We start from the raw sequence: 23,892 nt of genomic DNA, 5'->3' as shown, positions 1-23,892 counted from the left end.
AGCATAATGAACATTTTGAAAATGTTGCCTTATGTAGGTCGTCAATGGTGGCCATATGGATTTGGCTGCAGTGGTGACCACGAAGGTCGCCGGCTCGGGCGCCCTAGCTAAATCATTAGAGCATGCCCTAGGCTACTGTGAAAAATGTGGCTCTTTTAGACAAATTAGCGCAAAATATTCCTATGCTCCTCCACTAACATCAAGCGAGTCCGACAAGCAACCATTCAAAAATGAACAGTGTACGGAAGGAATATGTTACACTATGCAGCCCCACACACACACACACACACACACATATTAGAAAGGAGACATGAGGTCATAGAGACAGGGACATTGGAGAGGGCGCTCCTGTTGATGCACGTGACGGCTGCAAATGGCATGAGATTCCAAACAAATCATGACTAGTGCTCAGGAATCTGATAAAGATATTAAGGACATTAATAAACCAACCACAAATTCAGCAAAACCAACCTTGGCTTGAACAAATTGGGGCTCGCCTTGAATACAAAATCAATCTTTCAATTTACCTCTAGAAAATTACAGGAATGATGATTCATCAAGTAAACAGCATGAATGAATCTCAAGTACATTTACCTGTACTATGCCATTATAAACCTACACTCGATACACTTTTTCTCCACGCTACACAAATCTCTTTGCCCAAAATAGTGATCTACAAGCTCACAAAGCATCGTAAAGCGGCTTGTTGTGATCTGCGATACTTCCCAGAATAGGGATCATCTAGCCTAGGTCCCAGCCTTACTCATCCCAGAATAGGGATCATCTAGCCTAGGTCCCAGCCTCACTCATCTGCGAAGAGAAAAGCCTGGTCACAACCTTGCGGAAGTATCGGGCCGGAACATCCATTAGATGAATTTCCCCCAGACACAATTTGTTCGACCAATCACAACACTTGTTTAATTCATTGAGAATGTAAACTGATTTGTAAAGGGTCAACATCACTTCCTTGAGCGGTAACTTCCGCCCCAAAAAATGACACTCTACACCAGTGGTTCCCAAAGTGGGGTCCGGGGACCCCCAGGGGTACTTGAGGGAGTTCCAGGGGGGACCGATCTATTTTGTTCATGTTCATAAAGTGCTAAAGTGTTTAAAGCAGTGGTTCCCAAACTTTTTCATGTCAAGGACCCCCAAATTGACACTACTTAGCCTGTGGACCCCCATTTTAAAAGATATGCCAAGGACCCCCATAAGAAAAGACGTACACATTTAGACGTCTACATTTAGACGTCTACATTTAGACGTCTGTATACATTTAGACGTCTACATTTAGACGTATACATTTAGACAGTGTCCCCCCCCCAGTGCCTCCTCAGTGTCCCCCAGTGTCCCCCCAGTGTCTCCAAAAGCAATACAAGAGCAATAATACAAATTAATCTTAATGTATTAATCTTATTAATTAATTAATCAAATTAATTAATTAATCTAAATTGCGGCCTGTGCCCAGCACCATGCCAAAGCTTTTTCCTGCAGGAAACACTGCTTGAGGTTGTAAATATATTGTTATCCGTGTTGCGAGGATGAGGGGGTACCTGGAAAAATATCTACCCCAAAAGGGGTACCTGGTCCAAAAAAGTTTGGGAACAGCTGCTCTACACTACAGCGTAGGTCTTGCCCAGCGTGGGGATCATCAGGTTAAAGAGGCATCAATGATCCTGAATTGAAATAGAGTACAAAGAGAGACACAGTGAAAACAGTGATTCTTTATTCTACCGAACACCAGCATTATACGGAAATAAACAGGAATCTTACCAGCTAGAATCACACTGAGACAATAAAGAAAAAATACATAAAAATTTACATAATCCTCAAAGACGCAAAAAATTTAAAAAATCCCAAAGGCGTTAACAGTGACTGTAAGGCGAGCGGGGAGTGCAGTTCACCTCCTGTTAAAAATGTACTCACGATTAACACAACCTCACTGCGAAATGCTGTACCCATTCAATTCAAAACAGTCACATCAGGTGATTCATAAAACCAAAATAAGTTACCTGTACACCCTTTGATATACATTGATATAAAAACAGACATTTGTCAGGCATTTCATGATAAAGCCATGGTGGCGTTTTGTCTAGTTTGTTTTGTCCGTGGATGGATACAGCATTCCAGACATGAACTCCTCTAACTCCGTTTGCTTCGGTACAGCCGTCATCACAAAATACCACACATAGTTCTATACGGTTGACATTATAAACCTCAATTCACATTTTTAGATAAGGGTTTGCCCAACCCCCAGTTCAGATGCGTCGTCAATGGGACAATGGACACCCTCCCCAGATTGGCACAGTTGCACGTCCAAGAATGAATTGGCCGTGGTTGGGCGCGTGGGGGGGGGGGCTAAACCGTACCACAGCAGCCAGACTTGTGCTTCTCAGTCTCAATGTAGTCATGGATCTGGAACTTGGGCTCATTGGTCGGCTGTGCCGCTCTGTGCTTCAGCTCTCTGGAGGAAATATGGAGAACACAGAGGGGGGTGGGGGGTTGGGAGCAGGAGTGGGAGGAGAGGGAGGTAAGCATGTGGATGAACCACTAGGCTGTTGAAGACGAAAAGACTCCATTCTTTTCCAAACTTTCCCTTTGCAATCTTATGGAGGAGACGGTTACAAAGAAATTAGACAAACATTAATCCTTAGGCTAACATAAGCATCAAACAATCATAGACTCGTGCAGTGTTGAATTAAATTCCAAATCTAATTCGACTTGTTTACGATCAAGCTGGAGGCATAGGATGTTTGCTGGCGGAGAAAGAATTTAATGTCAGTCCGTGTGTTCAAAACGAGGACAGAAATCCAATACCCTTATTCTTGTCAGCACACTAGAGGCAAGAAGTGCCACAAAATTGAAAATTATTTGATTGTTATTGGCCTCTCTATTATAGGCAAAGCGTCTCTCAGGGGGCATGGAATTGATTTTCTCTCCAAGGGCGACAGAGAGGCTGAGAGGAAATAGCCTATGTATGAGCTCACAACGGGTTGCAGAGTGACACGCTGAAAGTAAAAGTGGTTAAATGTGACTGTGTGCTTCATAAATATTGAGCATACCTATTTGCACGCATTTCGACAGTACCATACTGACCTGACGAAGATCTGTCAAGATCGAAATGTTGTCATTTGTTAATTCAATAAAGTAATTATTTACCAAAATAATGGTGTGCCATGACCTGTGTCATATTGATCAGAAAGGCATTGCAATTGGAAAGTTTCATTAATGAGTTTGAAATAATTCATTCATTAAGATATCCCAAATCCAGATTAAATATCTCCATTCTTTGAGTCGGAGGCATGTGCAGATTGAAATGGTGGAAGTCAAACAAGACCTAAATGACTGACAGGCTCCTGAAGAGTTCCATACTAATCTCACACTCCAAAAGTTCTTTCTCAAAAAGAAACCTGTTGAAAAAGAAGAATTCTGTGGCAAATAATTGTATGGTTGAGCATCCGATATCATGTATTCATAAGACGTACTTTGCTAAAGCGAGAAAGGCCAGCTCAACGTTGACTGCGGTCTTGCCACTGGTCTCCATAAATGGCACGCCATATTCCTGAGATGGAAGAAGTATTAGGAGAACAGTCAGCCATTTGGAATGTCTTTCATTGAGGAAGCATCAAAACCATTTCTATATCAGTAGTTCATATGTTTTCATGTCAAGAACCCCAAAAAATATATGCATTTGGCCGCCGAACCCCATCTGAAAATATGTTGTTCCAGGGACCCCCCAGAAGCAAATATTTGCGTTCAAAACGTTCACTGTGAAAGAATATATATTCAAAGATTTGCACATTTTTCAGAAATAGCAGTGATCTTGTAGATCTGCTATTTTTCTGTTTAAAAAAAACATAAAGTAAGTAAGTACATTTGCTCAAGTACTGTACATGTACTCTTTTGAGGCACTTTTACTTTCACTCGAGTACCGTATGTCATTAGTCTATACTTTACTTCTACTCCATTGTACCTTTTACTCCACTACAATTATTATTACAAAACATACATTAAACATTTAAGCCTACCGGTAATTAATACTTCGGCCAATCGAAGAGTTTTGAGTTTGCAGATTGGCCATTTAAGTTTACCAAAACGTTTGATGAAAGTACTTTTACTCATGGCACAGCAAGTATATTTTCGATGCTCAATACTTTTGTACTCAAGTATCATTCTGAATACAAGACTTTTGTAAACTGTAAAGTAATTGTACAGTGTGGTGTTGAGTGTGAGAGATCCTCTTACAGTACCTTAGCCAGCCTCTCTCCATCCTCTGTCTTTATGACCCGTTCTGCAGCCATGTCGGACTGTTAGGATAAGGAGTGCAACAGTTAATACAACTAATCAGTTTAATAGTTTGTAATAAATATCACAAAATAGGGCATGGGTGCTGAATCAGACCAATCAATTTAGTCAATTATAAAAACTACATTTGAAAAATGTCCAAGTTGATTCGTTGATACATTTAAAACATGCAACACGTGCTTCCCGATTATCATATAATCAAGAAGCACGTAACTTGTAGAACAAGTATGGGGCACTAGTTATGAGCAATGTAAAGACAAACAGACAAGGTAATGCCCGCCACATGAGACATTTACAGTATGTCCAGTGTTTTGCCATAAGCTATAGCCGCAGTCTCAGGGCTGCACGAGATTAATGCAATATCAGCATCACTACAACAGCAGCAGCACCACCACAACAGCTCGGCTTTTGGAGACGAATGTGCCCAGTCTCACTCCACCCTGCCCCTACCCTCACTGGCAGTGTTGCCATTTCTGCTGCTTATTAGAAGTGACTTGGAGTCAGTAGTTGCAACCATAGGTCGCATTTACTATGAAATTGTGTATACCCCTAATGTCGTTCTCAGGCGCGTTCCCCTCCGCCTGCTGCAGCATCTGCTGGAGCTGCCTGGAGCTACTGCCGGCAGCCGGAGAAAACTACAGTTCTCAACAGGCCCGAAAATTAAGGCCCGGCCATACCTGGGACCTCATCAAACCCTGTACAGTGTACAATCAAGAGAATGTCCCCGTATATGAAGCTTACATGTTCTGACATTCCATATGTTGATCTGATCTCATCAAACCCTGTACACTCAAGACATGCCTTCTTGAGTGTACAGGGTACCTAAAGGGCGTACCTAAAGGGCGACATCGTCTTAGGCGTCTTACTGGTAAATATTAGGTGGTTGCGGTTGGTTGAGGTTCAAGGACCCCCTAATTAATATGCATTCGTCTGTACTCTGCAGAAAAGAACCAGCTTAGGTGGTTCAGGCAGCTGGTTAGGATGCCTCTCAGGCGTCTCCCTAGGGAGGTCTTCGAGGCACGTCCCACTGGGAAGAGACCCAGTGAAGTGAGGTTTCAGATCAGCTATTTTCAATTTAACAGATTTAACTTTAAAAACCACCCAATCAACATTGTATTGTATCTTGTTAAAGTGTTCTTGATTAATGTCTTCATTCGTTTAAATGAACACCCAGAAAATAGCCAAAACGTCACTGCTCTGCAAAAGACGTAAAAGTAGGTCAACTGTCAATTAACTACCGGTAGCTTATTAAAATAGCCAATATATACCCTGGTGAGCTGCAGATCAGCCATTTGCAATGAACAGAGTTAACGTGGAGATTAATAAGTGTAATAAGTGTTCTTGAATCATAGCCTACCATGTGTTATCATAGGCAAATGGAGAATCAAATGTATAATAGTTCGTTTCTTAAATAAGGGATCAGTTGCTTGAAAGTTGGGCAGTAGCTGTCAAAATCATCTTTCCATTCTGTGTGCGAGTGTGTTCATAATATCCCCGATTTTGTGGAAATAAAGCTCTCTTCCTAATAGCTGTACATAATGTTGAGCGTAAGCCTCGTCTTTCCATTAGTTTTCCGTTCAATCTTTAGTCGGCAAAGGAGTAATTTTACAAACGCAAAGCGTGTGAATTGTCATTCACACAGTTTAGCTCTGGTTCAGTTTTCCCCACGTCACGGCGAGGGGGCGGAGATCAGAGATCTATGATGAGTTGATGCTGGAAACTATAGTCACTTCTTTTGGGCTCGTTTTCATAGACCTTTTTTTTTGCTAAATCTGGCAACACTGATGAGTGACACAGCTGTGACCCCAGGGTGAAGCGCGAGTCCACCAGAACCACCTGAACCACCAGGGGGAGACATATCACACACACAGACACACACTGGTGAAATCATCCAACTTGCGTTTTGGACTTTTGGTGGTGTGAAAATGAATATTTAATCAGATTCAGCTGTGAGGACATTTGCAGAGTAACCATTTGGACATGTTAATTGGTGGTTAATTATCATAAATTATGTATAGGAAACAACGCTAAGCAATCACATAAGTCTGTTAAATGTTTAAAAAAAAGAAAGACAAAACACAATTTGAATATTTCTGTACTACCGATGACTACAGAGGCATTAAATACCAGAACAATTTGCCTATTCTATTACCATAAATCCACCAAAACACAGGTTGGAAGACAGACTCGTTATTTCGGCTAATATATTGAAATATGTCAATTTTAAATTGTGTCATTACATATGCAGTTATGCACGATACCAAACAAATATCAAATCAATACCATGTAACAAATTACCTTTCTGATGGGGGTCCGCAGACAAATACAAATTAATTTGCGTGTCCTTGACCTGAAAACGTTTGAACCACTGGCCTACACTATGCATGTTTTCTTTGTGTCAAATAAGTTATAAATTATTATACAATTGGTTAAGTATACATTCTTTTTTTCCCCTTTTACAGTATGCATGTTTAAGCAAGCCCATGTGTGGTGGGGGATGAGGCGAATGGAGACATTTGTATTACAGGTCAAATTGTTTCATTCTGCGATGCTAAAGAGAAGCTTGCTCACCTTGTTGCCGAGCAACATAACGACCACGTCCTTCTGGGCATACTCCTGGACTTCAGTGAGCCAAGCCTTCCATGCAGAAAGACGGATATAGGAAAGACAGAGAGATACAGGAGAGACCGACATATAGGGGAGAGACACACATACAGGGGAGAGAGAGAGAGAAGTGGGAGACGGAGGAAGGAGATCAGTATAGTTCTGCAACTATCGGTTATCTTCTTAGCAATTACTTTTTCGATTCATCAAATTAAGAAGTGTTTTTTTAATGAATCAACTTAAACCACTTCAGAATTGTTTATGAATCAACTGACCACTTTAGCATTGTTTAATACCATGTCACAACAGTGACGTGCAGCAATATTTAAAATAGAATGTTTCAAAATCTTCAAAATGACTTATTTTTTAGTACCTTCCATGCCTAAAATATGGATTGATTATTAATGGGTGTGAAATTATCAGTTATGTTTTATAATAAATGCAGTGTGTGTGTGTGTGTGTGCACTCGTGAATGTGGAAAATGTGATGTAATTTGCATTACAGCACTTAAAAAAAATGTAAAATGTTGCGCAATAGCATAGTATATCATACAAATGCAAACTGTACGGTAAATATGGAAATTGGAAGCATGTAATGTAGTGTGCGTATTTTCTATGGCATGCATTAATATTTGTGCATGGAGAGATTTGTGCAAACAGAGTGGTTTTGTAGAAGAAGACTACATAAACAGGCATACTGAGTCCTTTGTCATCATACTACACGAGTAGGTTAAAAAGGTAAAACTTCTGCTTTTGTATTACTCAAGAGGATGAGTCACTGTACTGCATGTCCTCACAAAACCTACCTACAACAGTGCGTCTTTTCATTACTGAACCAGACGCTGTACAAGTTGCGAATGAGTGATAACAGTTTCCAAAGAGGAGCCATTATAAAACCCTGGGAGCACCAAGTTGGGGGGGCTCTGCGTTTCAAAAAGGAACGATGTGTACCGTTCAGCTCGAGTGGCTTTTTTCATGACAAGCAAGCTTAACGTGGAAGAAGTGAGAGAATGGACGACAGACGCACAGCCACACTTAACTGTTAAGTCTAACCAGACAGCGTTTGCCTCACTCTTTTTAAACGCTGCCACTAGTCGGATGGAAACCTTGTATGACCAAAACCGTTACAGCTCAGGAAATGGAGCGAAAATAGCAGATCTAAAGCTCAAAACGCGCGTTGGGAGCCTGTAGATTGGTTATTTTAACTACTTAAAATACCCTCCTGTACTATGAAGTAGGGCATTAAATGACAGAAAAAACTAAATGTAAACATGGAGATACAAGGTTTCTGCCCAGTGCCCAACGGCCACAACATGCTTCTGTCATTTGGTCCACCACCACCCCTCCCCCTTACTTCCCGGGCCGTTTGGTCTTCGCAGTCGAGGAAATAATTTCTACTGTAAATTGGATTTCAGTCAGACAACTCAAGAATAGATTTAACCAATATTTATTATAGAATGAGAATACAAATGTGCATATATTATTTATCTTGGCGTTCGGCTCTGCTGCATTTTCTCCCTGCTCGGCGCGATTAAACACCATCATAAAACATTAAGAGCAGGAAGATAGATATACAATAAAACCTCATGGGGGACATAAATAACAGAGCCCACCGGTGGTGCTGGGGTGAGGGTGGGAGCAAACATCACATAACAATCAGGAACCATATGCAGTGGAAGGCAAGGAAGCTTTGAGAAGGAAAGGTAATGGTCACGTGACTGGGTTGCGCCATGACACTTTCATGGACGCTTTCATGGGAGCCAAACTACCTGGAAGTTTGTCAGAATGCACTGGAGTCAATGAGAGCTCAGTGACCAGCTCATGAACAAACATTATTTATGAATGACTGAGACCTTTTGTAAAGTAAGCACTTCTGGAAAATAACAGAAGACATGTTACACATTGTCTGCTGTGTTGCTTTTCGATGTGTACACTGTAATTTTTATAAAGGTATGGTATCTAAAGAGCACAAAGTACCTTTCTGAACGTACCAAGTATCACGAGAAGTATCTCGTGATACCTCGGAGCCAGAAACGATACCTGCTGCCGTTCAGATCCTCAGATAAAATTAAATACTGTGCACATCGAAAAGTAAGTGATTAGAAAACAACCTGTGATGTCTTTGTTTATATCCACTGTGCTAGGATATGAGAAGCTCTAGTTTGGGGAACCACTGTGCTAGGATATGAGAAGCTCTAGATTGGGGAACCACTGTGCTAGGATATGAGAATCTCTAGTGTGGGAACCACTGTGATAGGATATGAGAAGCTCTAGTGTGGGAACCACTGTGATAGGATATGAGAAGCTCTAGTGTGGGAACCACTGTGATAGGATATGAGAAGCTCTAGTGTGGGAACCACTGTGATAGGATATGAGAAGCTCTCACCCTGATATTGTCAAACGACTTCTGTCTGGTGACGTCATACAGCAGGAGGAGAGCTGGGGAAGAATAAACAGGTTCATGTATGAAAAGAGGAGAGCATCTACATAGATTAGAATAGTAATTAATTACGTCATCGTATAATGTTTACCATTACTTATTTGTGTGATCATTTGGTTGAGAGATTTTATTTATTTATATACATTATATAAAATCCCAGACAGAAATCTTAGATTGAGTCATATAAAAACTGTGTTCCAAACAAACAAAACCACCCTGTATGTGACTCTGTGTCGTTATGACAGTTACATTTGATAACATCATATTTTCTTACGCTTTAGTACTTTTCCACAGTCAGATGATGCTTTATATGCATATGAATAAAATCGCCCGGTTGATTTGTTTATTGCAGTTCTTATACGACGTGATCCAACATTCCCCGATGGGATTTTCAAGAGAAAAAAGGAACACTGTGACACCCTCTAGCCTCAGTAATGTCACCCTCATAACTCTTAACTGCTTAAACTAAACCTCTGCATTATGTAAAGACATCTGCATTACGTAATTACCACACATAACCAGTGGTTCTCAAAAGTGGGGGTCAATCATTTCTATCCAATTATATGTCAGCTATTCAAAAATGTCAGAGATACAACATCACAGAGTAATACTAGATTGTACATACATCTGCTATTTTTGAACATTTTAGAAAAATCTTGAAAGTAGAATTTAGTAGATGGTGTTACCCTGGGCATCTCTGTAGTAGGCGTGCGTTACGCTGCGAAATCTCTCTTGGCCCGCAGTATCCCAGATCTGGAACAAACATCATAATTACACAGCAGATAACCAGGACTCTTGAACAATACTATCTAATCATTCAAACAAGTGCTATTATGAAGTCACAGCGTGAAGATGGCACCATTTTCCACCACTTTCATCATGAATGAGGCCCCTGCGCGAAAGACGCCATTTGTCGTGGCGTAGGCCTTCTCAAGAGGCAAATTGTCTCCTCCCACTCAGCTGAGTTGAATGAGCAGGATGTGGTGTTAGCTGTTTGCTTTAGATAAGCCCTGCATGTGGGCAAATATCCCTGCCTGCAGAGCCTAAATATTAATTGAATTGACAAAATCTGAGAGGATTAGCAATGCAAATAATTAACATGTCAGGTGTAAGTGTAGACCTTGGTCAAACAGTGTTTGCAAATTACCGTTTCATTTTGTTTGATCACCTCATGAGTAGGTTTAGGAAAATGGAAGCAACCCATCTGGTAATCCCATCCCCAATATCAAGTGAAAATCAACAATGGCGGACATTGTAAACAAAATGGAAATGCTAATTTAGGACTGAAGAGGCCAGAGGGGCAGGGATTATACCAAGTAGGGCGATACATGATCCCTGGTACCACCTAATCAGTTGGCCTGTTCCGAAATTTATAATTCATGGTGTAGGGCCTAAGTATGGCATTAAAAGAGTTCTTACCTGAAGTTTGACTTTCAAGTTGTCCACAGTCACCACCTTATTCTGAGGGGCAGAGAAAGAGGAACTCAACCCACATACTGTATATACATACACACACACACACACACACACACACACACACACACACACAGGATGGAGTGCCAGTGCTACAGCTTGTAGACCTAAAACCCGGACGAGTGTGCAGTGCATGGGTTCCCTCATCGGATTACAAATGCCTTTTCATCAAAGCGTTTTGATTTATGCAGAAAATAAGGTCTGTGGTCGACATTGGCCCAATGTGAAAGATAAGGGCACAGTCACACATGTGAATAAAGGCAAAGGACAACCAAGTGCCATCAACTACACACACTCCTTTGCCATTAGTTTGTCAACATTCAAAGTTAAACCCCACATGAAGCAGCAGAAGAGAATTAGCTTTTGCCAGTGCCGTTTTAATTTGCCCCTTCGGAAGTGAACAGGAGGCAAATATTCAATTTGTGCATGTGCAAATTGAATATTCTGGCATGGGCCCTAAGGGCACGGTCCCCAAAAAATCCTCCACCTGCCGTTTCCTTTAAAGATTAGAGGGCTTTGAACACTAGACGCTGAGTTGATGATTTGGGAAGCAAACTCAGAAGGCCACAGACGCAGCAGCATGTAGCCCAGGAAACTAGAAAAATAACGGGTGTTGAATGCTGCTGGAGAAAGCAATTTGCACCACCCACACAACAACAAGGTCCTGAGATTAGACTTAATTGCACAATAATGCGCAGGAAGAACTAACACTTCGAGTTTCCTGCAGTTGTCAGGGGCACCCTGACATTTCCTGCCTAGCTAATATTAACCTAAAATAGGATAACCAGCCCAGATAACAGAAAGATGAATGCGGCAAGTGACGCATGTGATGGTGGGAGGAAAGAAAGAAAATGCTCGTAAGGGAAAATAAAATGAGCGAGGTGGTAAGAGATAAAACTTGCATGCTGCATCTCCACCTAGAATCTAGATGCACAGCATTTCTCCCGCTCGCTCTGTACCTTGCTTACCTGCTCTCTCACCCGACCTTAAAAGTGTCAACTCAATCCAACTATAATAGCAACAACTTCCTCCCAGGCTGAAGAAGTTCAAAAGTGAAAGGACTAACTCTTCCTTGTTCCTCATTGGAAAAAAGCACCCTTTGAAAGAGAGAAAGATAGCTATGTCTGATTGGCTGTGGGGTAAACGCAGTGGTTCTCAAACGTAATTGTATAATAATATTAATTAATATGTATTAGACCAAGGCCCCCATCGGAAAGTATTTGTGCCAGGGTACCTGAAACAAAAAATATGCTAAAAATATCATAAATATCATACATTTCACATTTAGAACCACTGGGGTTAAGTACCTGCCTACCACTGTGGAGAATGGGGTTGTGCCTACCACTGTGGAGAATGGGGTTCTGCCTACCACTGGAGAATGGGGTTCAACTCCACAGGCGCTCCATCCAACATCATTGGCAGTGTTGTTGGGAATGCGAAAGGTCAGTCGGTCGCCCAACAGGTATAGCATGCTGGCGACTCTTAGGAGGTTGTGGTCTACTACACCTCCACAGATCAACAACTGTGGGTTCGCGGAAATAGGGACCAAGCTGTAATTTATTGTTCGAGAAGAATCAGCATAACTAAAGTGGGAGGGGGGGGGGACAAAACTAAAAGTAATTGATCAAAAGAAAATAAATAACTGACTGAGAGAGCGAGAGAGAGAGAGAGAGAATGTCGATGACGGAGGTGCAGGTACTGTAGCAGATAAGGTTGTGCATGACTTGCTCAGTCACTCTGTAGCTTCTGTATTGGTGACAGAAATGCAGTGAGAGCATAGCTTGTTGCGACAACACAAAAACATCCTTCAAGCATGTCTGCAGCTGGGTCCCTCTCAATTAACCGTCGTCACCTGCAGTTGTCGTCCACCTTGCCAGATTGGACTTAGTTCAACCCCCTCTGCCATTAGTTGCCATGGGATTTCACTTCCCCTCTCCACTCGTGACGTTGACAGAGCTGCCCACATGGCTGCTCTGACACGCCCGCATGCTGAGTAACAGCTACGAGGAAACGGGTCCAAAAATAGACCGCCAACAGCAGTCTGCTTGTCAGAACACACACACACACACACACCCCTCTAAGCCACTTCTGTGCCCTTTACCTATGCAAGCAAGCAGGTGCAGTCTCATTTATAAATTAAAGCATTTAGCAGACACAAACACTGACCAATAGTGAGAAGCACAAGAGTCAGAGCCAGAGAGCATGAGTGCCACTTCATAATCATAAAAGGGGCACTGTAACTCAGTGTGAATTCAAAAATATAAACGCAAGAGTTGACCCAAATGGACCAATTTAGGTCCATTACACTCTCTAAATTAAATTAACACTGAAGATTTCACTGTGCAGCCATGGATGTCCTCAAACAAGTGATAATTTCTACATTTTAAACATGATCTTTGCCTAAAACTTACCAGCAAATCATTGAATAGACCTCCCGAAGAGCCAATGGCCACAATACATTTTAGATTCAAGATTTTCATTGTCACACAGATATACAAGTACATGCATTGTGAAAAACTAAGGTTGGGGGGTGCTCCACAATACACATACCGGTAAATAGATAATACTAAACCCATCTAAAAAGGTTTTTAAAGGGTCAAACAGCATACAATAGCCTTGGCTATTCAAAAATAGCAGATGTACAAGCTCACAGTGAGTCACTTCGTGCCATGCTGGAAGTTTGTACATGTGCTATTTTCGATTTTTCTTTAACACAAAAGAGACTTTTAGGAATGGGACAAAAAATTACATATCCATATATATTTTTGGGGGCTCAACTATCCCTTTAACGGGTTAAAGGAGAAAGTAAAATGTCCATTTTACGGGATGAACTGTCTCAACGTGGCTCGATCTGTCAAAACATCAATTACGCTCCCTAATGTCCCCACTGCCATCAGAACAAGATGGTACATCACTACGCCTAATGCAACACAATTTCCTCCTCAAACCAAACCCTATTAGCGTTGAGTGTTTAGCCTTGAATGGAGGGAAATGGATGGAGTGGGGGGGGGGGGGGGGGTGACCACAGCGTCTGGAGTTGATCAGCCACTGTAACGTTACGTCAAGCAGTCCACCTCTGGTTCTGCGCTCAATGGATGAATCCAGGAGCTCAAATGGATGTATAGTTTATCGTTTAGACCAGTGGTTCTCAAACTTTTTCATGTCCAGGACTGCCAAATTGATGTGCATTTGGCACGGACACCCATCTGAAAATATGTTGAGCCCGCAAAAAATATATATATTATTTTTGTTAAAAGATTAAAATAAATCACTTTCAAGATTTTTCTAAAATGATCAGAAATAGATGTCCAAGCTTGTAGATCTGCTATTTTTGAATAGCAGGCAAAATGATGCTACCGGTATATTAACTACTTTTCCTGGGGACCCCCTATTATCCGAGTGTCCTTGAAGCCAAAACTGTTTGAGAATGACTGTTGCATGTAGCCTACGTCTTGCATGTACTGCTGGTGTGTCGTGTGGTAGTAGGTGGCGCGATATCCGCGGGAAGGTGAGAGCTTGTCTGACAGTTTAGTTCCTCCAACCCTCTGTGCCTCTGCACAGCAAGGCAGACTTTAGTCAACGACAGCTAAGGCAGTCCGCTCCGGCAACCGGAAATTGATCAGTGCAGCCCTTTCTACTGCGTATATCTTTTCTATGTCCGAGCATAGACATGGTAACGCACCGCTTGCCTCCGATTGGCAACACGCAACAGTAATTTGTGTAGAAGAGGCAAACTAATATTGTTTGTGCCGTTTGCTTTGATTGAATAATTGATTGAACACGTAGGCCTATGTACTATGATTTGATTTGGCTGTGTTCTAAATTAAAGTGTTAATGTTGATTATCGTGTATTAATCTAAACTAACACTAAACTTACCATGTCTATGCTCGGACGTAGAAAAGATATACGCCTTTCTACTACGGCAGAACCTACACTTCCACGTAGTGTCTACAACACCATGTCATAACCATATGTTTATTGAAATAAACTGTCATACATTTACACCGATTGCTCCATCACCTCTCTCTTCTGCTGTGTAATGTGTTGGCATGCTCTGAATGAAGAAATAACACTAATTCCATGTGTCATAATTAATAACCATGTTTATTAAAACTATTTTAGAATAACACAAACTGCTCCAGCACCTTCCTCTTTCCACTGCTGATCATGTCCAGGGCATGTAAGAAGCAATTAAGTTATCGGCAAGTTAGCTGACGCACGACGGGGTGTTTCTTTTTTTTTCATGTCCGTGTTTATGTTTGACACATGCTGCATAGACGCATCGTCACCATGGGAACCAAAAAGCGATGGGAACCCGTCGCCTACGGCTGTTCGCTTAACGATTTTGACAGCTACGATTGAGTCATAGCCACCATACTTCCGCCTAGCGGAGCAGTCCTGAAAACAGTCGTTGCTTAAGTCCCTAATTTCTCCTGGAGACAGAGGGACGTGGGTGGGCATTCGGCCCGGGCCATTTACGATGCTGGCCTCGCAGCCACAAGTGGTGTGTGAACTTGTTTGGAGGGAGGGGGTAGAGAGAGTGAGAGAGGTGTGTGTGTGTGTGTGTGTGTGTGTGTGTGTGTGTGTGTGTGTGTGTGTGTGTGTGTGTGTGCACTTTGTGCTATGCTGCTGCCGCCGTTTTTCTGAAAAACAATTAAAAAAAGCAACGAAATCTGAAAAAAGCAGCAGTCTACAGGGACCTTACATTTCCTTTATAAAAGGGCATGAACATGGAGATGAAACCCTGTTTTGAAACCCTGTGGAAACACTTGAATGTGAAACGAGAGCACAGAAAAGAAGAAAAGGGGAAAACAGCAAATGAGTTGACAGAACAGGAATATGACAGTGGTGGAAGAATGCCACAATGTAGAAATACTCTGTTACAAGTAAAAGTCCTGCATTCAAAGTGATTTCTATTCAAAAATAGAAATATCCAGACCATTATGCAGAATGGCCATTTCAGAATGTTTATATCATGTTTTTTCTGACTACGATCATTAAGTAATGGTAAATATAAGTAAATATAAGGCTATAGTAATGAAAATAGCAAGTTCAGTTGTGAGCTTGTAGAAAGATCTATTTTTTAAAGAATTTAGAATATATTTGATTAATAATTAATATGCAAAGCAACTGAAGCTGTGAAATAAATGTAGTATAGTAAAATAAAAGTACATTTGCCTCTGAGATATAGTGGAGGATATGTATAAAGTATCAATAATTGGAAATACTCAAGTAAAGTAAAAAGTACAATAGAATTGTACAGTATAAATGGGGTCCAGGGACCCACAGGCGTCCTTGAGGGGGCTCCAGCTAAAATAGATAATAATGCAATTATTCTGCCCACTTTAGCCATAGTTTACACTTCAGCTATTCAACAATAGCAGATGTACTTTAATAGCAGATGTGTGGGCTTAAAAGTACATCTGCTAATTTAGAAAATATTTGAATATTTTGGTTGTTGTTTTTTCAACACAAATCTTTCCTTCTGGGGGGCCTTAATTGGCACAAAATAATTTCAGATGTGGGTCCACGGCTAAATACATATCAATTTGGCGGTCTTCACACAAAGAAGATTGAGAACACTGCTTTACACTACTGCGTGAGGAGGAAACCGTCTCGAGGCACGGCCGACGTGGTGGAGCCATTCGGTGGCTCCAGCGGTGCTTTTAGAGGAAGACTGTATCTCACCCTATAGTCTATTCCCACGGTGGCTATGAAGCTGCCTCCCAGAAAGCAGCCATCTTTAAAGCGAACCAGCAGACACGTCTTGCCCACACCGGAGTCCCCCAGCATCATCACCTAGAGAGCAACACAAGACCACAACACCACAGAGCGAGTGTCAGTGTTCTGACACTGGACTTTGGTTACATTTTGTATACACTCAACATGGATTATGTGTAAGATAACAATACCTCGACTACATTACGAGTGCAATAGGCTACCGAGGGAGTCTGTTATTGTTCCATATTGTTTCTTGTCTTACAAAACTATTGCTAGTTACAGCTCCGTCTAGGGATGTGAAGCAAACACGAATGTGTTGTGATTTCACAATGTTTTCACAACAGAGAGCTTTGAGTCAGACAATGCATTGAGCTTGTACATTGTATGACATTTCTCAAGCTCAATTTGTCCGCTCAAACTCAAGAGTTTTAATGAAGGGTTTCTTGTGATACCACCTATGGGTACACCACAAACCATTGTTTTTGAGTGCTTTTTTATTTTTCTCTGCTTCTGTCAATACTTAGATATAATACAATAGATTTGAGGGACTGATGTGTAATCACAAAATCCACCAACAGGATTGCTCATAACAAGCAGAACACAATAGGCCAGTCTAGCAAGTGCAACCATGTAATGGTGCAAAGTGATACATTTGGGAAACCCCCAGGGACACGAAATAGGACTTCTTCCTTTAGAATTCCATCACTCTGGGCTTATGGAAAACCGTGAGATGAACAAACACCGGCACTTCAGGTGGGAGGGTTATTGGCAAGGTGCAAAAAGTTCTCCCTCAGCAAATATTTGCAAATCACCATGGGTGGGCCCATTTAACACGAGAGCATCATATTGTCGCTGTCAGGCAGAAACCTCATATTTCAACTTCTTATGTTTTTGTTTCATAAATGAATGGTCTACTTCGTCACACTACAGTGTCACACAAAAGTTGCAAGAATAGCGATTTACAAGCTGTAGCAATGAGACGTGACTGAAGCTTGCCAAAAGAAATTACCCCCAATGTTTTTTCTGTATAAAATAGCCTACAGTAAATTACTCCTTTTACTGCTGCTAGTATTGATGATTTCTTGTATAGTCTACTCTAGGAGTCTATTGAATTCAATACACAGGACCCAATGGAAACAAGCCACCTTTTGTGTTATCCTTTTACTTAGCATTATTGTAAGTTCTGTTACTGTACATCTCAGATGTGCAGAATCATTTGGGGGGGGGGGGGGGGGGGGGATTCTCTCACTTATGTCTGAGATAGCATTTGGTCCCCATTTGGTAATAGCTAGCCTACTGCCATAAACAAATGTAAATATGTAGTAAGTATAGGGTGTTCATCACAGTAGGGTGACATGAGAAACAGCCAGTGCCATGCAGTGCCAACTAGACTAGCCTACAATCACAGAAAGCATTCATGTCCATTTGACTTCTTAGTTTCCACATTATTGATTGAACGCCTTTTTTTGTATCCACTAACACCACATTAAACTGTAAACAAAATGATGATTCTTATCTGCAGCGTGCAGGTCCACCCAACCATGCATAAGACACCTGTTCCTCCGCTGCACGGACAGGATTCTGAACATCTCACCGCCTCTTGTTAACCAAGTAGTATACTTAAACGCAAATAAATACGGTACGCTATATGATATGATAAAAAGAGCAATACACACCTTGAAGACAACATCATAATACTCGTTAACAGACGCTTCTCTCGACAACACATATTTTGACGTTCCGTTTCTAGTCTGCTGTTTATTCGGTGACAACGGATGCTTTCTTGTGGACATCGCAATTATGAAAGCGTGGGAGGATGAGACGCCAAGTCTGTCTGCAAGATCTGTCAAGAGAGAGAGAGGAGAGATCCGTGATTCAATGCAAGATCACCGGAGGGCGTACAGTCCGTCGGTAATCATATCGCTTTGCCAAAAAATGTCACCGAGAGCGCAGCCTGAACAAATTATCTTAATTAACCAATGAAACGACGGCGGCGAATTGAATCGGCGTGATCCAAACTTAAGCTGACGAGCGCCGAGGGAGCACAATGAAATGTCCACGCTAGTAGTTTGCAGCCGTGCAGGAAATAACAACATGACATGAACTAGGCGGAAACATTGTTCAGTTCTGTAGAAGAGAATTACATCCTCATCCTTTTACGCGTGGGAAGATGATGAGGATGAATGATGACGATGAAGCTGTATCTTGGCAACAAAGTGAAATGTGAGACTTTAATAGTTGTCCTTATTTGCTTCTGAAGTTGCATGCAACGTGACGGTCAATCAATCACGGGCAACAGGCTGCAGCCAGCCAGCCTGCATACCTAGGCGTTGGGCGTCAGTGTGAGACTGTGAGTGAGTGCATGTCAGAGTGTGTGAGTGTGACTCACCCTCTACAGGTGGTGTTCCATTCATGAATCATGATAGCAGAAAAGATAAAGTCAGGATAGAAAGGAAAAACCAACAAAGGTCAAGAAAAGAGTTCACAAAAGTGTGTGTGTGTGTGTGTGTGTGTGTGTGTGTGTGTGTGTGTGTGTGTGTGTTTTGTCTGTGTGTTTGTTTGTTTACACTAGGTTAGGTTTAGGGTTAGAATTGTAGAATATATACAATCTCCCACATAAGTGAAACCATACATAGCACATTTTTGTTTTACTATAGCTTTGATAAATAAACTACCGGTATAGTAGGCTATACTTCTTTTAATCCCTCATCACAACAATTCCCCTTTAGGTGGTTAAATTCATTGATTGATTAGCTACTAACAAATCGATGCAATAATCCCCTTCATATGTGGATGAATGAATATTACTAACGACTAAAGATTCCACAAATATTGTAATCCCTTTTCCCCCATAAACATGCTTAAAAAAATAATTTCTTAATTTCCTCTTGTAAAGAATTTTAACATTTTCTGCAGTATTTGTCTCCCCCCAGTGGTCAAGACACAATGAGAGAGGGAGGGCAACAGAGAGGGAGAGAGAGAATCTTCACATTTCTGCTGTGCTGCTGTTGTGTTGACATACATAATGACACAAGGTCATGGTTCATTTATGTTACATAACTGAATTGCACTCTCTCTCTGGTCGGACAGCAAGCTGGCAGCAGCATGCCACATCTCACCCCATTGCCTTTGGCTGAGGCAAACAAGTAAATAGACTAGCAACAGACTGACCTCATGCTTCCTTTTATGCATGAGAAGTCCAAGTTGACCCAGCTGAACTGCTGAAGAGTTGCTGAAATAATACGTCATCATAGACATTGTACGTATGACTAAAGCTAGCTGACCACATGAAGTGTGAGCTCCACATTGAAGCCACACCATTATGTGGATACAAATAGGCTCACTTAAATATGCCTATGGTAAAATAACCCAGACCAAGACATACTATATCTGACTTAGCCTGACTGAGGAATATATTGGCTTCTTTAAAGAACTTAAACAGAGTTATCACAATTTCCATATCTTATCTTAGATCATACATCAACCGCATGAGAATTATGCTAAATCAGAAATGGCAGAGCACATTGAAACTTTCCTACATGCATTATTAATTGTTTTTATCCTGATATATAGCCTTTATAGTTTATATACACATTCTAATCTGCAGAAAAGTCACAGCCATCTCTCTTTATGTGTTGCACATGCACTGAGTGAACTAACAACAACATCCAAAAGGAATACAAAACACACTCACCCCGGGTCAAATCCAACAACTGTAACAATGTAACAATTACATTTAAGGCTTTCCAAAGTGTGGCTTATTTGTGTGTGCCTCACGTCTATGGACCTTTTACGGAACAATTTACTCCGTAAAAACTTCCGTCATTTACTATGACGTAGTGGGTGCCACACTATGACATCATAGTAGGTGCCACAGTACACTATGACATGGGTGCTACATTAAACTATGACGTATGGTTGCCACAGTAAAAAGTGATACGATGACTTCATCATCTAAACATATGATAAAAGACGCCACTCACTTCACAGATACAAGTTCACTGCTATTTTTGATTTTCGAACATTCTTGAAAATGTGAGAACTGATTTAGAAGGCATTTGTAGAATCGGCCTCAGGTCTTTCTCACTCATCTGGAGAACATCTTACGGAGTGACATGAAGCGCGCACACACACACACACACACACACACACACACACGTGTGACTGAGGGTCATGTATCATCCCAATAGGCCGGGGTTCTGCTACAGCACGCAGCAGTAGGCGTGAATTGGCCTTGTCGCCATGGTTATTGTCATGGGCCGAAAACAGACCATCTACAGCACTGTTTCCCAAACACTGGGTCAGGTCCAATTTCTGGGTTGCAGACACATTTTTATGGGTCCCTTTAGGTTTTTTTTGTCCCCCCACATTGTTTTTATTTATTATTTCAATACAAATTACATTCCCCAAAGAAAAAACTTTTTCCCCCCCAGTCATTTCATGAAAATAGCCGATGTAGAGCATGACGTGATGTGACAGATGTGACAGGTTCTGATAATTATGCTTCAAAACTACATTGAATCACTGAGTCTGTGAATCTCTAAAAAAAAAAACATTAGTTTAAGTAAATTGACATTTGTGTGACGGCTGCGTGGGCTGAAAATGTGAGAGCTGTGGTTCTTAGAAGTACTGCAGTGCTGATTAAGAGGCTGACCTTTATGAGAAGAGACACTTCAAAAATCAACAGACAGACCTTTTCAAACGACTTGATCAGGCGTTGAAAACATCCTCGAGACACAGTCAGCTCTTTTAAATTCGAATAACGGTTGTTAAAGAGTGCCACGATTTCTTTCCACCCTAAAACATGATCATCAGGTATTATAATATAAGGAGGAAGAACTTTTTCCAAAAAGTGTACAGTATTTGTTAAAATCATGCTTTTATGTGGACACACCCACCAGTTCATTAAGTATGGTTTGTCTGGTGGGTGGTGATCCACTTGAACTGAAGCCGCACCCACAACTGTAGTTGTATGATAAAGGGGGAGGGGTTAGGGTAGGGGCTGATAGTGTGTTTATTTAATTGGCCCGTTTGACTGACAAGGGTTCAGCCTCCAGGAAGAAACCCTAAATACAAAGTTAATACACCATTGCACATAAAACGACTCCAGGGTGTCTAATGAAGTACTGTCACCTCATAGACAAAAGTTTGTGGCACTCCATCTTTAACATGCAACGTTTTGGCTTTAATTGTTACCCCCTCTCCCCTCTTTATTTCTATTCCCTGTTTTCTAACCGTGTATATGATTTATTTTATGTTTTAGTATGTATATACCGTATTTAAATATTTTGATGAATTGAAAATGGAGGACCCTGATGTAAACAAGTCTTTTCTGGTTTAATCCTCTTAGCAGATTTTGTATAGAAGGGTATGCACATGCATAAAGTGAATGGCAGATCGAGTGGCAAATTGAGTAACAAAGCGAATTTAACGTTGTTTAAAGTATAATACAATAAAATGTATGGGCTGTCAAGGCCAGAAAGTTGTTTTTTGCCACTCAGTAGGCATTCCTGCATAACTTCCAGGTATGATGATGTCACGCGCATACCCTCTATTGATCGGTACTTTCCTTGAACTGTACCCATTCTGCAAACTATCAATACAAACATCAATCAGTTGCCAGTATGCATTCCTGAGTGGTGAGTGTCTGACAATGACAAAAATAATGGATAGGTCCAAACAAGACCATTTAAAACGATTCAATCTGTGAATTGTGTCTCTTGCTGGATGACTGTATGGGGTCTAGGTATAGCCACAGGCGATCGTTGGCTGAAAGAATGCTTCAACCACTGAAGGTCTCCTTTTCTACCAGTATAAGAAAAGCAGATGCTGCCTTGAGGCGTAGGCCTACTACTACAGCCTTGCATGACTCACTGAATGAGTAGCTCTGTGGGAATCTGTGGAAGCAGAGATGGACAGGCCTGCCACAGACCGATGTAAAACCACCCACCATTACCATTTAATATAAGGAGTTACCATGCAGTCATGTTAACTCATTCACAAAAAAGAATATGCTAATTATGTAAATTGCTCAACGTGCAACTTTTAGCAATCAAGCTATATTGCATTCACTAGGCCTATAGATAACATTTCACAAAAGTTAACAATAATCATGTAAAATGTGGAGCTCTTCTGCCTGTTGTAGATGCGAGTCCAGCTTCAGCACCATGGAGAGCGCTCCTTTAAACACCATTCATGCTTCGTTGCACGACAAAAATAGCCAACTTTACAAGCACACCGACCATAGTTGTAATATACAGTGGTGGAAAATATACTGCACATTTGAGTGGTGCAACCACTCCTACAATCAGCAATGTCCGTGTCGGCCTATGTGGCAGTGGTCATGAGCACGAGTATATGACTTATTAGTACCAGTAGGGGGCGCCAGAAACAGAGAGAGGGATAGTGCTGTGCCTGCTGCCTGCTAATGAGAGAGAGAGAGAGAGAGAGAGGTGGGGGGGGGGGGGGGAATTGCACCACTCAGTTCACACGGGTGTGATTATTTTAAGTATCAATACTGCAATGTAGAAATACTACTTTGTTCCAAGTAACAGAGTACAAGTAAAAGTACAAAAGTATTGGTATCAAAAGGAAAAATTGAGGTGTCGGAGATAAAAAAAGTGGACGGTTCAGCGTCAGAGAAACTTCCAGCCAGGGGGTCGCAGCTCCTCCCCCTGGCCGCCAGGCGGTGCTCTTCCCCGGGCAAGAGACTGGGGGGGGATTTGAATGCAAATCATTTAAAATTAGCAGATCTACAAGCATCATGATGCATTGTGAGCATGTTGTAGAATGTTCAAATGACCGAAATGAATATAGGGTTGAAGTGGTTAAAGTACGCTTTGGAATAATAATAAAAATCTACAAACAATTAATATGCAACAGCATTTATCTTTTTATTTTATTATTCATGTCTGGTTGTGGGTTTTGTTTGTTCATGAAAAATCTACAAACTACTAACTAAAGTTCACCAGTAATTGTAGTGGAGTAAAAGTACAATCTCTGAGTACAATATTTGCCTCAGAGATGTAGTGTAGACTCAGAGTAGTTCAATAAAAGTACTGAAAACTGGAACACTCCAGTAAACGACACCGTCATGCAACGGAGCACAAACAAGGCTCTCTTCCTCTGGTTAACGAGGAAGAGTGATACAGGAGTTTGATGATCGTTATCACCAGGAACCCAATCTACTCTGAAGAAAAATCCTATTAATTTAACGCCTGATGATGAGTGTGCAAACCAGGTCCAGTTGGTTCCATTTATGCGCTGTGAGTAATTACAGACCTTTAAGGGTCCATTTGGTTTAGTTCCAGTTCTAGCTGTGATGCAGTGGGACGAACCTCCACACTGAAGAC

At 41.3% G+C, this 23,892-nt stretch overlaps 1 protein-coding gene across 1 annotated transcript; it reads right to left on the bottom strand.

The window, feature by feature from the left end:
• Window positions 1–1,701: 1,701 nt before the first annotated feature.
• LOC308323554 (ras-related protein Rab-37) lies at window positions 1,702–18,808 on the bottom strand. The gene is made up of 9 exons (XM_080775286.1): window positions 18,217–18,808; window positions 16,508–16,618; window positions 10,765–10,806; window positions 10,032–10,098; window positions 9,292–9,344; window positions 6,874–6,939; window positions 4,248–4,304; window positions 3,483–3,559; window positions 1,702–2,461 (listed from the first exon to the last, which is right to left on the bottom strand). The coding sequence occupies exons 1-9, from the start codon at window positions 18,331–18,333 to the stop codon at window positions 2,356–2,358; spliced, it is 696 nt and encodes a 231-aa protein (XP_080631412.1). The 5' UTR covers window positions 18,334–18,808; the 3' UTR covers window positions 1,702–2,355.
• Window positions 18,809–23,892: the final 5,084 nt, after the last annotated feature.

Source organism: Protomyctophum bolini (genome assembly GCF_963924005.1).
Source record: "Protomyctophum bolini genome assembly, chromosome: 11".
NCBI classification, from domain to species: Eukaryota; Metazoa; Chordata; class Actinopteri; order Myctophiformes; family Myctophidae; genus Protomyctophum; species Protomyctophum bolini.
The sequence above is the reverse complement of the archived record's forward strand: the minus strand, read 5'-3'. Positions and strand labels throughout refer to the sequence as shown.

Bases quoted from the DNA above. Each gene is read 5' to 3' on its own strand.
- LOC308323554 (XM_080775286.1), bottom strand. From the start codon at position 18,333: ATGTCCACAAGAAAGCATCCGTTGTCACCGAATAAACAGCAGACTAGA. The intron at 4,305-6,873 runs GTGAGCAAGCTT...TTATCCTAACAG, and splicing joins TTATGTTGCTCGGCAACAAG to TCCGACATGGCTGCAGAACG. The intron at 3,560-4,247 runs GTACTGTAAGAG...CTTCCATCTCAG, and splicing joins ATGGAGAGAGGCTGGCTAAG to GAATATGGCGTGCCATTTAT.